Source organism: Ovis canadensis, chromosome 3 (genome assembly GCF_042477335.2).
Source record: "Ovis canadensis isolate MfBH-ARS-UI-01 breed Bighorn chromosome 3, ARS-UI_OviCan_v2, whole genome shotgun sequence".
Taxonomy (NCBI): Eukaryota; Metazoa; Chordata; class Mammalia; order Artiodactyla; family Bovidae; genus Ovis; species Ovis canadensis.
The window spans coordinates 209,975,983-209,991,961 of NC_091247.1; the positions used below are offsets into that span (position 1 = coordinate 209,975,983).

The 15,979-nt window shown below is 41.0% G+C and overlaps 1 protein-coding gene across 1 annotated transcript in view; it reads left to right on the top strand.

Annotated features, from left to right (window-relative positions):
• Positions 1–1,321: 1,321 nt before the first annotated feature.
• LOC138436407 (taste receptor type 2 member 42-like) overlaps positions 1,322–15,979 on the top strand; it is a 39,385-nt gene continuing 24,727 nt past the window's right edge. The window contains exon 1 of the mRNA XM_069581994.1: positions 1,322–1,394. Within this exon, the coding sequence (XP_069438095.1) occupies positions 1,322–1,394 (73 nt within the window). The remainder of the gene's footprint in view (positions 1,395–15,979) is intronic.

Below are 15,979 nucleotides of genomic sequence, written 5' to 3' on the forward strand. Positions count from 1 at the left end.
TAGCCTCATACTTTTCCCTTGTTTTCTTTTTCTTTTTTGGCTGTTATGCATTTAATGAATGGAAGGAGATACAAAATGCATCGATCCAAAGAATGGTTTACATACTCATTAGCATAGTGATTAATGTTAATTTAGGGATACATAACATGTTAAACTTCAACTACAAAGTTTCCTGCAACCTAAGAAAATGGAAAAGCTGCTTTTTTCTTACTTTGAGCATATATTAAATCAAAAGTCAATATTTTAAAAACTGGGTAACATTACAGGCATAAAAATTAAAGTATCGTTTATCAGGCACATGGGACCTGAGAGGCCTGGCAGGTGAAAACTTGAGAAGGGAAGTCATTGAGCCTGAGGAGGAGGAGGGGAGAGGACAAGGGAGAACACAGCTCTACTTTCTCACCACCAACACACTTTATGACAGGTAGTCATCGGGGAAAAGACAACCTATGGTCCATCTTTCTTAAAATCAGAATCACCTTGGATAGCATGTAATAAATACAAGGTCTTGCTACTTTATTCCAGAATATCTGAACAGAAATATTTAGACTGGAATCCAGAAGTAGGCAATTTCCACATATTTTCAGTTGATTCAATGACATAATAAAGTGTGAAACTTGTAGCAGTTAGGACCTTTATGGAAAGTGAGCTTGACTCATACCTGTCATTGAACTCCAGATTACTGGGTTGGTGGGCCTTGGGGAGATCTGTGTGGTCCACGTCTTGGGGATGGTGGTCTGTGATGTCTTTCAGGAGAAGATGGGGGAGGATAGTGATGACAATGTTGCTTTTGTGGGGGTGGTCTCTACGGAGGTTCACCATCTCGTGGACGTGGTCTCTGCTGAGGCCCATCACCTTGTGGACGTAGTCTCTGCCAACGTCCATCACCTTGTGGATGTGGCCTCTGCCGAGGTCCATCACCTTGTCTGGGGGGTCCTTGCTGAGGTTCACCATCTTGTGGAGGTGGACCTAGCTGAGATTCACCTTCTAGGTTTTCACCATTAGGAGGGGCTCCAGGTGGTGGTGTTTCAGGTTCCTCAGGAAGTCTCTGAAAGTGCTCAGGGGAGCCCTGTTCTGGGTCCTCTGCATCTGTAGGATACAGCACAGGAGTAGAGGAACTTAGTGATGGAAGGCACCCTCTTATTTTGATCTCTGGTCACCTTATTAGACATTCCCTTTCTCCTAGGACCTGCTTGTTAACTACCAATTTCCCTCTTACCCTTAGCTTCATTTTGCAGGGTTCCTATTCACTCACATACAAGTGATATTGAATAGTAATTCTGTGTTCTTGAGACAAACAGGTGTCCTCAATTTGGCAAAAATGAAGTTACTGGATATCTTAGAATTCTCAAAAGATGCTTCGAAAGACAAAAGAAAGCAAATGGATTATCGATGTTAGTTATGTTGCCAGTTTTATTTTGGGTCAGTGATGTAAACTGACATCTGTGACTTCAAGTCTGGCCAGTTGAATGCATATGTGGAATTCGCCTCTCCTAAGACCTGATGAGTAACAATAAAGACAGAGAGAAACACAAATAATAGTTTGCCTAAGAGTGACTAAATAACAGTGAGCAAAATTAATTATAGGGACAAAAGGACCCAGACTCCATTTCTTTACATTTCTTCTTAAACCGTATATTTAGAGAGAGGAATATTAGGGAAGAAGGAACAAGTTGAGTGGTTGGTACTCAACAGTCATTTCTGGTCTGAGGGTATATAGGCAGAATTCTCCTGTGTCATCCAAGCTAATTGCTGTTGTTGTTTAATAGTATCTGACTCTTTTGTGACCCCATAGACTATAGGCTGCTAGGTTCTTCTGTTCATGGAATTTCCCAGGCAAGAACAGTGGAGTGGGTTGCCAGTTCTTTCTCCAAAGAATCTTCCCAACCAAGGGACTGAACCCTCGTCTCCTGTGTTGCAGCTAGATTCTTGACCTCTGAGCCACCTGGGAAGGGTTGCTAGCATTAATCTGTTCTTGACAAGACAAAGATGATAGTAGGACACTGGAAAAGTGAAAAGTGGCTAATGGGAAAAAAAAAACACAGTTGAATGAGAATTAATTAAGTCTTGCCATATATGGGGTAAGGAAGTCTTCACTGATGCCTTCTAGGGAAAGAAGCAGAAGATGAAGTGTAAAGTAAGTTCAGGGCTCACAGCTGTTGTACAGGGAATGGGACTCTTCAACTACATCTCTATATCCCTGAAGTTAGCTTGTCAGTCACTGTCTGTGATGCTTTTGCAAAGGGAGGAAGACATGAAGCGATGGCAGGGTTGCTCCTGTGCTGAGGATCAATCACAAACTCAAGGAGAAAAGGCAGTTTTGTCCTCTCTATGTGTGTGTAGCTTAGTTGCTCTGTCGTGTCTGACTCTTGCAACCCTATAGACTATAGCCTGCCAGGCTCCTCTGTCCTTGGGATTCTCCAGGCAGGAATACTGGAGAGGGTTGCCATTTTCTTCTCCAGGGGAATCTTCCTGAGCCAGGAACTGAACCTGGGTCTCCTGCTTTGCAGGCGGACTTTTTACTGACTGAGCTGCGAGGGAAGCTTAGGATTCCTCAAACCGTAATGCTAATTTAGATGAAGTGCTGGGCTATTTCAATGTCATATTTTAGTGGACTTCTGCCCTCTCAATTCATGAAATCCTTTACTTGTATTGACTTATATCCTATGAGAATTCTAAGATATTCATTCATGAATCCTTTACTTATATTTCTAAAGGTGGGGCAACCAGCAGTAAACAAGTGTATACAAGCTTGCCCATATTGGGCACAATACACTGAAATATTAAATGTGGATGGGGGTAAAATGAGACAACTGGTTCCTGGAATCTCTGTATCTTCATGGGGAGAGAGAGAGAGAGAGAGAGAGAGAGAGAGAGAGAGAGAGAGAGAGAGAGAGAGAGAAAGAGAGAGAGAGAGAGAGAGAGAGAGAGAGAGAGAGAGAGAGAGAAAGAGAGAGAGAGAGAGAGAGAGAGAGAGAGAGAGAGAGAGAGAGAGAGAGAGATTATCCTAGTCTCTGTCTCCGAAATAGCTCTGAATGGGCTTCACCTCCTCCGCCCATCTGGCACCTCCTAGCAAGGTCACCCTCATCTACTGCCTACTTTGATTACCATAACATCTTCATGAAGAAACATCTCTGTTCCAGTCTTTCCTTTTTTGCAATGCATCCTTCATAACATATAGAGAGACTTTGTGGAAAACTTACCTTGTCATTCCTCTGGTTAAAATTCTGGATTGGGTTGGAACTGCACTTTAAATAAAGTAGAGGCCTTGGTGTCAATGAGGGTGTGAAGAGCTTTATCCTTGTCTTAAGATCTCTGTACCTCATCTTTCATTTTTGTCCTTTCTTACCGTCTTCCTCACTGCAGTGTCATCCCTCAAGCCCCAAGCAGAGTCTCAGCACTCTCCTCTTTCTTTCTCTTACCATCAAGCAGGCTTTGAACTGAGCTCAGAGCCAGCAAGGTCACTGAGAGCAGGATCAGCAGCATCTTGGAGGAAGCTCTGGAATGTTCTCAGTTCTGGTCTAGGAGAAACCAGGCAGCTTCCTTTATAAAGGGGACCAGAACAATGTTATCTTTTGTTTCACATTAGGCAGAACTTGTCACTGTATAGACATGTTTAGAGTTGGGACTTAGCCCAACAGGATTGAGAGGTTAGGTGTTATCAGTGTGTCATTTCTTAAAGGTAAAGGATGTGACTTGGGCAAAGATTTGAAGGAAGGATAGCCAAGCAATCAAAGCAGATATTAGACTTGTTCTATCATCGTGTGATTTTCAGTCTGTTTAGTGGTCTGTTTCTCTGTCCTACCAAAGTGTGGTTCATATGTGTGGGGTATATTGAGTTCAGTTCAGTTCAGTCGCTCAGTCGTGTCCAACTCTTTGTGACCCCATGAACTGCAGCACACAGGCCTCCCTGTCCATCACCAACTCCCGGAGTTTACCCAAACTCATGTCCATTGAGTCAGTGATGCCATCCAGCCATCTTGTCCTCTGTCATCCCCTTCTCCTCTTGCCCTGAATCTTTCCCAGCATCAGGGTCTTTTCAAATGAGTCAGCTCTTCACATCAGGTGGCCAAAGTATTGGAGTTTCAGCTTCAGTATCAGTCCTTCCAGTAAACACCCAGGACTGATCTCCTTTAGAATGGACTGGTTGGATCTCCTTGCAGTCCAAGGGACTCTCAAGAGTTTTCTCCAACACCACAGTTCAAAGGCATCAATTCTTCAGCACTCAGCTTTCTTCACAGTCCAACTCTCACATCCATATATGACCACTAGAAAAACCATAGCCTTGACTAGACGGACCTTTGTTGGCAAAATAATGTCTCTGCTTTTCAATATGCTATCTAGGTTGGTCATAACTTTTCTTCCAAGCAGTAAGTGTCTTTTAATTTCATGGCTGCAGTCACCATCTCTAGTGATTTTGGAGCCCCCCAAAATAAAGTCAGCCACTGTTTCCACTGTTTCCCCATCTATTTGCCATGAAGTAATATCAATAACCTCAGAAATGCAGATGACACCACCTTTATGGTAGAAAGTGAAGAGGAACAAAAAGCCTCTTGATGAAAGTGAAAGAGGAGAGTGAAAAAGTTGGCTTAAAGCTCAACATTCAGAAAACGAAGATCATGGCATTTGGACCCATCACTTCATGGGAAATAGATGGGGAAACAGCGGAAACAGTGTCAGAATTTATTCTGGGGGGCTCCAAAAATCACTGCAGATGGTGATTGCAGCCATGAAATTAAAAGATGCTTACTCATTGGAAGGAAAGTTATGACCAACCTAGATAGCATATTGAAAAGCAGAGACATTATTTTGCCAACAAAGGTCTGTCTAGTCAAGGCTATGGTTTTTCCAGTGGTCATATATGGATGTGAAGGTTGGACCGTGAAGAAAGCTGAGCGCTGAAGAATTGATGCTTTTGAACTGTGGTGTTGGAGAAGACTCTTGAGAGTCCCTGGGACTGCAAGGAGATCCAACCTGTCCATTCTAAAGATCAGTCCTGGGTGTTCATTGGAAGCACTAATGCTAAAGCAGAAACTCCAGTACTTTGGCCACCTCATGCAGAGTTGACTCACTGGAAAAGACTCTGATGCTGGGAGGGTTTGGGGGCAGGAAGAGAAGAGGATATCAGAGGATGAGATGGCTGGATGGCATCACCGACTCGATGGACGTGAGTTTGAGTGAACTTCAGGAGTTGTTGATGGACAAGGAGGCCTGGCGTGCTGCAATTCATGGAGTCACAGAGTCGGACTCGACTGAGTGACTGAACTGAACTAATGGGACTGGATGCCATGATCTTAGTTTTCTGAACATTGAGCTTTAAGTCAACTTTTTCACTCTCCTCTTTCACTTTCATCAAGAGGCGCTTTAGTTCTTCTTCACTTTCGCCATAAGGGTGGCATATCTGAGGTTACTGATATTTCTCCTAGCAATCTTGATTCCAGCTTGTACTTCTTCCAGCCCAGTGTTTCTCATGAATGGGGTATAGATATATGTGTATTTGTGTATGTGTGTGTGTGTGTGTGTGTGTGTGTGTGTGTGTTGGCAATGATCCTATTGCCCATAGTGAAACTGTTTTCTGGTTATTTTTTACGGCTGCAACACCACCATTCATTTGTGTATCTCTGTCTCTTATGTTTTCTACATTGGCAAGTGGGTTCTGTATCACTAGTGCCACCTGATATGTAGCAAAACATGTTTATGATAGAGATCATCTCGGTTTAACTTTGAGAGATATATAGAAAACTCATACTTGGGCTCACATGAATGGCAGAAGGGTGGCCCTCAACTTACTGAAGTCCCCACCCATCATCCAAGATTCCCTGGCTCTAATTGGGAAACCTTTATGTTGTAGAAAAAATGTAACTTAAGGCTTTCTATTCTTATTAAAATTCTTGAAAGTTGTATTTACTAACTGCAAATATAGATAGGAAATCCACCATAGAGTTTCTAGGACAGAGTCTAAGGGTGAAAGTCTTTCAGTCATGTTCAACTCTTTGCTACCCCATGGATTATACAGTCAATGAAAATCTCCAGTCTAGAATACTAGAGTGGGTTGTCTTTCCCTTCTCCAGGGGATCTACCCAACCCAGGAATTGAACCCAGGTCTCCTGCATTGCAGATGGATTCTTTACCAGCTGAGCCACAGGGAAGCCCAATAATACTGGAGTGGGTAGCCTATCCCTTCTCCAGTGGATCTTCCTGACCCAGGAATCGAACCGGGGTCTCCTGCAGAAGAAATGAATAAATACATAACTCCTAGAATGGGTCATGGATCATGTCATTTTATGTCTCTAAGAGTTCTGCCAAGCCACTTCCATTTTCTAGGATCTTTTGTAAGATTCTGGTTGGGTTTCATTTTTTCTAGAAATTATTTTTAACCGCCTACCCCCTGATAATCTACTGGTTGAAATTGTGTACTCCAGCAAGATAGTCTGATACCCTCTTTAAAGCCTCAATTGCATGTCATGAATCTTCTATTTTGCAATTAGTTTTGACACTAGAGTCTATTTTCTCATTTTGTTCTCCAACAAAGTATTTTTTCTGTGCAGTATTCTTACACTTATATCTCCCCATTCTCTGTCTGAATCTTATTTGTTGATATTTTATCTGGAATCAATTCTCCTTGTGTTATTTTCCCTCTTATATCTAGCTTTTTCCTATACATTTTGGAGGAATTCCTTTATTTGATCATCTAAATCAGGCCTTTCTCCTCTTCACTATCTTGTTGCTTGTATTTCAGAAGTACTGTGTTTCCAAATTAAAAAAAAATTATCTGCGTCCTTCTTCTTCTTTTTTTTCGATTTTTATTTTTACTTTATTTTACTTTACAATACTGTATTGGTTTTGCCATACATTGACATGAATCCACCACGGGTGTACATGAGTTCCCAAACATGAATGCCCCTCCCACCTCCCACCCCATATCATCTCTCTGGATCATCCCCATGCACCAGCCTCAAGCATCCTGTATCCTGCATCAAACATAGACTGGCGATTCGTTTCTTACATGACAGTATACATGTTTCAATGCCATTCTCCCAAATCATCCCACCCTCTCCCTCTCCCTCAGAGTCCAAAATTCTGCTCTACACATCTGTGTCTCTTTTGCTGTCTTGCATACAGGGTCATCATTACCATCTTTCTAAATTCCATATATATGTGTTAGTATACTGTACTGGTGTTTTTCTTTCTGGCTTACTTCACTCTGTATAATAGGCTCCAGTTTCATCCATCTCATTAGAACTGATTCAAATGTATTCTTTGTAATGGCTGAGTAATACTCCATTGTGTATATGTACCACAGCTTTCTTATCCATTCATCTGCTGATGGACATCTAGGTTTCAGCTGAGTATTCTATTATGTTAAATAGTTATCTGCTTGTCCTTTTATTTTAGAATGAGATTCATCAATATCATCACCTGCCACTTATTTCAGAACTAGTGTAGCGTTTATATAATTGTTCAATTTGTGTGTGTGTGCTCAGTCACTTCAGTCGTGTCTGACTCTTTGCGATCCTATGAACTGTAGTCCACCAAACTCCTCTGTCCATGGGATTCTCCAGGCAAGAATAATGGAGTGGGTTGCCATGCCCACCTCAAGGGGATCTTCCTCACCCAGGGATGGAACCTGCCTCTCTTATGTTTCCTGTACTGGCAGAAACAGGTTCATTCAATGCTCTGGCCACCTAGTGAAATTTTATGATGGTGTGCTTGGGGTAATCTGAGGGAAAGCCATATATATTGAACTGGAAAGCCATATATATTGAACCTGTTCCCAAAGAACAGGTCCCTTGACCAGTGTGGATGAGTAGGTCCCTTGCTATGCATATAAGTCTGGGACTTTCTGATGGGTTGCAGATAACATTACAGGAAAGCTTCCTGATAATTGGAGTTTTCTACAGATAACTGTGCCCTTGCAGGTTGACTGGGCAGATTGGTTTCTTTTCCTGGCATAATAAGGAATTTATTTCAGAATGAGGACTGTATCCACATTTGGCAATGTGGGAAAGCTATGTAGCTAGTTGATGAAGCACATGGTTCCAGCTGGGCTTCGTGGGAGAAAGGGAGCAATCCCCTGTCGGTATTGGGATGACTGTTTCTGGTTTCCTCAGACAATTTGGAAAGGAAAGGGGAGAAAATGAGAACTGATTGGTGATTTTTGGTAGAACTTTCCAGTGGGAAAAAGTCAGAGTTAAGGAAGAGAGGGAAGTGGCAGCCAACTTGAGTAGGGCGTTGGAAGGAGTGGTCCTGCTCGAAGGCAGGCTTCCTTTTGGTTGGTGAGCTATTCTTGGGTGGAGGAGGGGTAGGTAGAAGAGAGAGTAGATATTCCATGTCATTTTTTTCCAAACTGCCTTTATATAGGTACTTCTAGCTTTATGCCATTGGCAGTGAGAACAATGTAAGCTTTTCTAGTTAGAGCCTGGTAGAACAAATATAATTTCCAAAAGTTTTTATGAAGACTTGCCTAAAATTAAATGAAGTACATGTCTATTTTGAAAAGAATTAGAATATTTACTAATTTGAGGAAGTAAAGCTGAGGGTTCTATCACATTTGGTAGATACTGAAATCAAGTTTGGGAATACTCCAAGTTCAAAGATACAATCCACTGTGTGTGAAGTTCTGCATTAGATTTAAAAGTTAATTACTGAAGTAACAGTTTATGCAAAATCTAGTGTCATCTAGTAGGTAAGAAAATAAAATACTCAACATTCATTAATAGAAGTATGGTAACTAGAGTTGGAGTTAGCACGAATCTGGCTCTGAAGGAATGTCCTTCAGATTTTCTTTTCTCCATCCATGAGGTTTGTCAGTCTTTTTCAGATAAGTTCATGAATGGGTTTGATGACATTGTAGAGATATACCAGGACAGATTCTCATCATTGTACATGATTTGAAGATAGATGGAAATGCTCAATGAAATCCAAATGTTTACTTTCTACTTGATGTCAACAACTCCAATGTCAGGTTTCCTTTTAAGTACTGGTTTTGTTATCCCCATTGTAAAAATGTCCTCAACTCAGGAACTTTTCCCAACTTCATAATGAATGAGAATGAATAGAAGTTATCAACGTACCACAACAGAATAAATATCAGAAACTGTATCCCTAGATGAAACAAAACAAAACAAAAAACACACCAGAAGAGGAGGTATGTAAACCTCCCACCAAGGATGAGGTTTAAGGTTGAAGGAAAGTAGAAAACAATTAATTGCTTGGAGAAGTGTAAGCTCTTTAATCTTTGTTGAGACTTTCAAACAATCCTTCAAGTTGTAGTCTAAGTGACAATCTGCCTTTTTTGATTTTACATTTTCTTCATTAGAAATGTATTGACTAATATCCTTTATCATGAACAACCCATCCCTACTTGATTTTAAGGGAATTCTGATAGGAATAAGTCTAGAATTTTAAGCTAAATCCTACATGTTAAAAATTCAAGTAACATTTTATTTGTAAAACTTCATGGAATTCAATACTTCTACTACTAAGCAAGATATTAGGGAAATAAGTGAAATAAATATTAAATTCAAGAAAACAGAAAAAGGGAACACAAAGACAAAAACATAAATAGAAGAGACAAAAATATAAAGCTAAAATCAGAATGAAAACAGAATTTTATGTGAATCTAAGACAGTTATCTGCAGTAAATAAATAAAACAGTAAGCTAACTCAATTATGAAAGAACCCAAGAGAGATTAAATGAAATCAGTTTAAAAATTTATGGCACAACTCTATGTCAACTGATTTTAAATTCTGAATAAAAGAGACTATCAATAAATATAAATGAATACAATTAAGTCAGGATTATATGAATAGATCAGTATCAACGGATGAGACTGAGAAAGTTATTAAAAAGTTATGTGCTGTGCTATATTCAGTCATGTCCAATTCTTTGTGACCCTATGAACTGTAGCCTGCCAGGCTCCTCTGTCCATGGGGATTCTCCAGGAAAGAATGATGAAGCGGGTTGCATGCCCTCCTGCAGGAGATCCTCCCAACCCAGGGATTGAACCCAGTTCTCCTGCATTGCAGGCAGATTCTTTACCATCTGAAACACCAGGGAAACACCAAAAGTATTAAAAAAATTATCCCTGTTGAAAAAGGACAGTTCAGGAACTTCCTGGTGGTCTGGTGGTTAAGAATCCACCTTGCAATGCAGAGGATGTGGGTTTGATCTCTGGTTGGGAAACTAGGATAGCACATACTGCAGGGCAACTGAGCTCACACCTCAAACTTTTTACTGAGCCTGGACACAATTAGAGAGGCTGTTCACCACAACAAAGATCTTGCATGATGCAACAAAGATGCCACGTGCCACAACTAAGCCCTGACACAGCTAAATAAATAAAGTAGATATTTTTAAAGTTGGCTAATTATTATTATTAGCCAATTAATTAATTAACTAAAAAAAGGAGAGTTCAATATCATTTTAAATGTTAGTTCTTTTAAATCTGCAGGAATAGACAACTGTGCTATTTAAACTACTCTACAACATAGAGAAAAAGGAAAATTCCACACATTTTCATAAAGCTATCACTATTTTGACAATAAAATATTCTGTATAAGCAGAAATATCTAAGTAATAGTTCAGTTCAGTTCAGTCTCTAAGTTGTGTCCGACTCTTTGCGACCCCATGAATTGCAGCACGCCAGGCCTTCTTTTTCAACACCAACTCCCGGAGTTCACTCAGACTCATGTGCATGAAGTCGGTGATGCCATCTAGCCATCTCATCCTCTGTCGTCCCCTTCTCCTCCTGCCCCCAATCCCTCCCAGCATCAGAGTCTTTTCCAATGAGTCAACTCTTCACGTGAGGTGGCCAAAGAACTGGAGTTTCAGCTTTACCATCATTCCTTCCAAAGAAATCCCAGGGCTGATCTCCTTCAGAATGGACTGGTCGGATCTCCTTGCAGTCCAAGGGACTCTCAAGAGTCTTCTCCAACACCACAGTTCAAAAGCATCAATTCTTCGGTGCTCAGCTTTCTTCACAGTCCAACTCTCACATCCATACATGACTACTGGAAAAATCATAGCCTTGACCAAACAGACCTTTGTTGGCAAAGTAATGTTTCTGCTTTTCAATATGCTATGTAGGTTGGTCATAACTTTTCTTCCAAGAAGTAAGCGTCTTTTAATTTCATGGCTGCAATCACCATCTGCAGTGATTTTAGAGCCCCCCCCCCCAAAGTCTGGCACTGTTTCCCCTGTTTCCCCATCTATTTGCCATGAAGTGATGGGACCAGATGCCATGATCTTCGTTTTCTGAATGTTGAGCTTTAAGCTAACTTTTTCACTCTCCTCTTTCACCAAGAGGCTTTTTAGTTCCTCTTCACTTTCTGCCATAAGGGTGGTGTCATCTGTATATCTGAGGTTATTGATATTTCTCCCAGAAATCTTGATTCCAGCTTGTGCTTCTTCCAGCCCAGTGTTTCTCATGAAGTAACAGTTACATAATAAAAAATGAACAAATATATATGCTTATAAATTCCTTTTTTTTAAAGTAATAAGAACATTGAGAACAATCTTGCTGCTCTTCAATCATTTAATGTAACCATGAAAATCACTGTCATGAGGAAAGCCCCCAGTGGTCCAGTGGTTGGGAGTGGGAGGGGCTACCCAGGTGGCCCTAGAAGTAAAGAACCTGCCTCTAATGCAGGAGGTGCAAGAGACTAGGGTTCAGTTCCTGGATGGGGAAGCTCTCCTGGAGAAGGAAAAAGCAACCCATTCCAGTGTTCTTGCCTAGAGAATCCCACGTACAGAGAAGCCTGGCAGGCTACAGTCTATGGGGTTGCAGAGAGTAGCACATGATTGAGTGACTGAGCGTGGGTGTATGTCTGTGTGCACGCGCACGCACACACACACACACACACCCACACACACACACCAGTGGTTAGGGCTCAGCAGGGGGCCTGGGTTCTATCCCTAGTTAGGGAACTAAGATCCCACAAGCCAAGTGGTTGGTGTGGCTTTATATATATATATACTTAGTCACTCAGTCATGTTCCACTCTTTGTGACCCCATGGACTGTAAACCACCAGGCTCCTCTGTGGGATTCTCCAAGCAAGAATATTGGAGTGGGTTGCCATGCCTCCTCCAGGGTATCATCCCAACCCAGGGATCGAACCCAGTTCTCCTGCATTGGAGGCAGATTCTTTACCATCTGAGCCACTAGGGAAGCCCAAGAATACTGGAGTGGGTAGCTGATCCCTTCTCCAGGGGAAGTTCTCAACCTAGGAGTGGAATTGGGTCTTCTGCATTGCGAGTGGATTCTTTACCAGCTGAGCTACCTGGGAAGTCCATATAAACATATATATATATATATATTTGTCATGATATTTGATCAAGAAAATGAAATAGAACACATATATTTACATTTCCTTTTGACCCAAATTCTCTGAAATGATAGAAAATACTTTCAAAAAAAATGATTTCATAACATTTTTGAAAATTAACAGCATTAACTGAAAATATTAACAGAGATCACTAGCTGAGACTATTAACTGAGATTTAGAAATTTATAAAGACTTCCTGAAGGTAGCATAAGCTGTAGATTAATGGGGAAAAGTGGAAGGAAACCCTCAGAGTTAGAAGCACATGCAAGAAGAGACAACTAAGGAGGTGAGAATGGCTCAGTATTGAAGTTGAGTGGATATCAGGAGTAGGAGGTGGCCTTCAAGGAAATGTTGCAATGGTTAATTGAGATAACCTGCACTGAGAGCCTGCATCTTCAATATTCTGCCTCTCCTAACAATACTAAAGAGAGAACTCTAGTGCACTCACCTCTTGGTTAAAACACAGAATGTGTTTTCTGTTCTAACATCTAACAGGCAGCAAAGTGTCTAGACATCTAAGATTATAGGTCTAGAGAAAATTGCAGCTGTTTGCAGACAATGATCATAAATTTTGGGGAAAATGGTCTGAAACAAGCACATAATAGATGTACAGAAATGAGTGTGAAAATGCAAAAGTCGTTTTTCCTTTAGTGATAATCAGAGGATGGTACATGACAACCTGAAAAGACTCTTAACCTATGATTTTTTAGTAATACTGAGAAGATAGTGAGTGTTTTCAGAAGATTTGGGAAGGGAACTGAAGCCTTGACAGAGTTTACTAAAGAGACTCATTTCCTAGTAATTTATAGAAAAGAATCAATAAAGAGAACGGCATGGACAATAATTTTTAAAGACTCATATCTCAGATTTTGGGGCTTTCCTAGTGGCTCAGTGGTAAAGGATCTGCTTGCCAATTCAGGAGATGAGGATTCGATCCCTGGGTCAGGATGATCCCCTGGGGAAAGAAATGGTAATTCACTCCAATATTCTTGCCTGCTTCATTCCACATTCCAAGGCCAAATTTACCTGTTACTCCAGGAGTTTCTTGACTTCCTACTTTTGTATTCCAGTCCCCTATAATGAAAAGGACATATTTTGGGGGAGTTAGTTCTAAAAGGTCTTGTAGGTCTTCATAGAACCGTTCAACTTCAGTTTCTTCAGCGTTACTGGTTGGAGTATAGACTTGGATTACTGTGATATTGAATGGTTTGCCTTGGAGACAAACAGAGATCATTCTGTCATTTTTGAGATTGCATCCAAGTACTGCATTTCGGATTCTTTTGTTGACCATGATGGCTACTCCATTTCTTCTGAGGGATTCCTGCCCGTAGTAGTAGATATAATGGTCATCTGAGTTAAATTCACCCATTCCAGTCCATTTTAGTTCACTGGTTCCTAGAATGTCAACGTTCACCCTTGCCATCTCTTGTTTGACCACTTCCAATTTGCCTTGATTCATGGACCTGACATTCCAGGTTCCTATGCAATATTTCTCTTTACAGCAGAGAAACAGATCTTGCTTCTATCACCAGTCACATCCAGAAGTGGGTATTGTTTTTGCTTTGGCTCCATCCCTTCATTCTTTCTGGAGTTATTTCTCCACTGACCTCCAGTAGCATATTGGGCACCTAATGACCTGGGAGAAACACCTGGAGTAACAGGCAAATTTGGGCTTGGAATACGAAATGAAGCAGGGCAAAGACTAATAGAATTCTGCCAAGAAAATGCACTGGTCATAGCAAACACCCTCTTCCAACAACACAAGAGAAGACTCTACACATGGACATCACCAGATGGTCAACACTGAATGATTACATTCTTTGCAGCCAAAGATGGAGAAGCTCTATACAGTCAACAAAAACAAGACTAGGAGCTGACTGTGGCTCAGATCATGAACTCCTTATTACTAAATTCAGACTCAAATTGAAGAAAATAGGGAAAACCACTAGACCATTCAGGTATGACCTAAATCAAATACTTATGATTAACAGTGGAAGTGAGAAATAGATTTAAGGGCCTAGATCTCAAAGAGTGCCTGATGACCTATGGATACAGTGCCTATGAACTACGAGGTTCGTGACATTGTACAGGAGACAGGGATCAAGACCATCCCCATGGAAAAGAAATGCAAAAAAGCAAAATGGCTGTCTGGGGAGGCCTTACAAATAGCTGTGAAAAGAAGAGAGGTGAAAAGGAAAGGTATAAGCATCTGAATGCAGAGTTCCAAAGAATAGCAAGAAGAGTAAAGAAAGCCTTCTCCAGCGATCAATGCAAAGAAATAGAGGAAAAAAACAGAATGGGAAAGACTAGAGATCTCTTCAAGAAAATTAGAGATACCAAGGGAACATTTCATGCAAAGATGGGCTCAATAAAGGACAGAAATGGTATGGACCTAACAGAAGCAGAATATATTAAGAAGAGGTGGCAAGAATACATGGAAGAACTGTACAAAAAAGATCTTCACGACCCAGATAATCATGATGATGTGATCACTAATCTAGAGCCAGACATCTTGGAAAGTGAAGCCAAGTGGGCCTTAGAAAGCATCACTATGAACAAAGCTAGTGGAGATGATGGCATTCCAGTTGAGCTCTTTCAAATCCTGAAAGATGATGCTGTGAAAGTGCTGCACTCACTATGCCAGCACATTTGGAAAACTCAGCAGTGGCTACAGGACTGGAAAAGGTCAGTTTTCATTCCAATCCCAAAGAAAGGCAATGCAAAAGGGATGCTCAAACTACCGCACAATTGCACTCATCTCACATGCTAGTAAAGTAATGCTCAAAATTCTCCAAGGCAAGCTTCAGCAATACGTGAACCATGAACTCCCTGATGTTCAAGCTGGTTTTAGAAAAGGCAGAGGAACCAGAGATCATATTACCAACATCTGCTGGATCATCAAAAAAGCAAGAGAGTTCCAGAAAAACATCTGTTTCTGCTTTATTGACTATGCCAAAGCCTTTGACTGTGTGGATCACAATAAACTGTGGAAAATTCTGAAAGAGATGGGAATACCAGACCACCTAACCTGCCTCTTGAGAAACCTATATGCAGGTCAGGAAGCAACAGTTAGAACTGGACATGGAACAACAGACTGGTTCCAAATAGGAAAAAGAGTACGTCAAGGCTGTATATTGTCACCATGCTTATTTAACTTATATGCAGAGTACATCTGAGAAACGCTGGACTGGAAGGAACACAAGCTGGAATCAAGATTGCCAGGAGAAATATCAATAACCTCAGATATGCAGATGACACCACCCTTATGGCAGAAAGTGAAGAGGAGCTAAAAAGCCTCTTGTGAAAGTGAAAGTGGAGAGTGAAAGAGTTGGCTTAAAGCTCAACATTCAGAAAACAAAGATCATGGCATCCGGTCCCATCACTTCATGGCAAATAGATGGGGAAACAGTGGAAACAGTGTCAGACTTTATTTTTTTGGGCTCCAGAATCACTGCAAATGGTGATTGCAGCCATGAAATTAAAAGATGCTTACTCCTTGGAAGAAAAGTTATGACCAACCTAGATAGTATATTCAAAAGCAGAGACATTACTTTGCAGACTAAGGTCCATCTAGTCAAGGCTATGGTTTTTCCTGTGGTCATGTATGGATGTGAGAGTTGAACTGTGAAGAAAGCTGAGTGCCGAAGAACT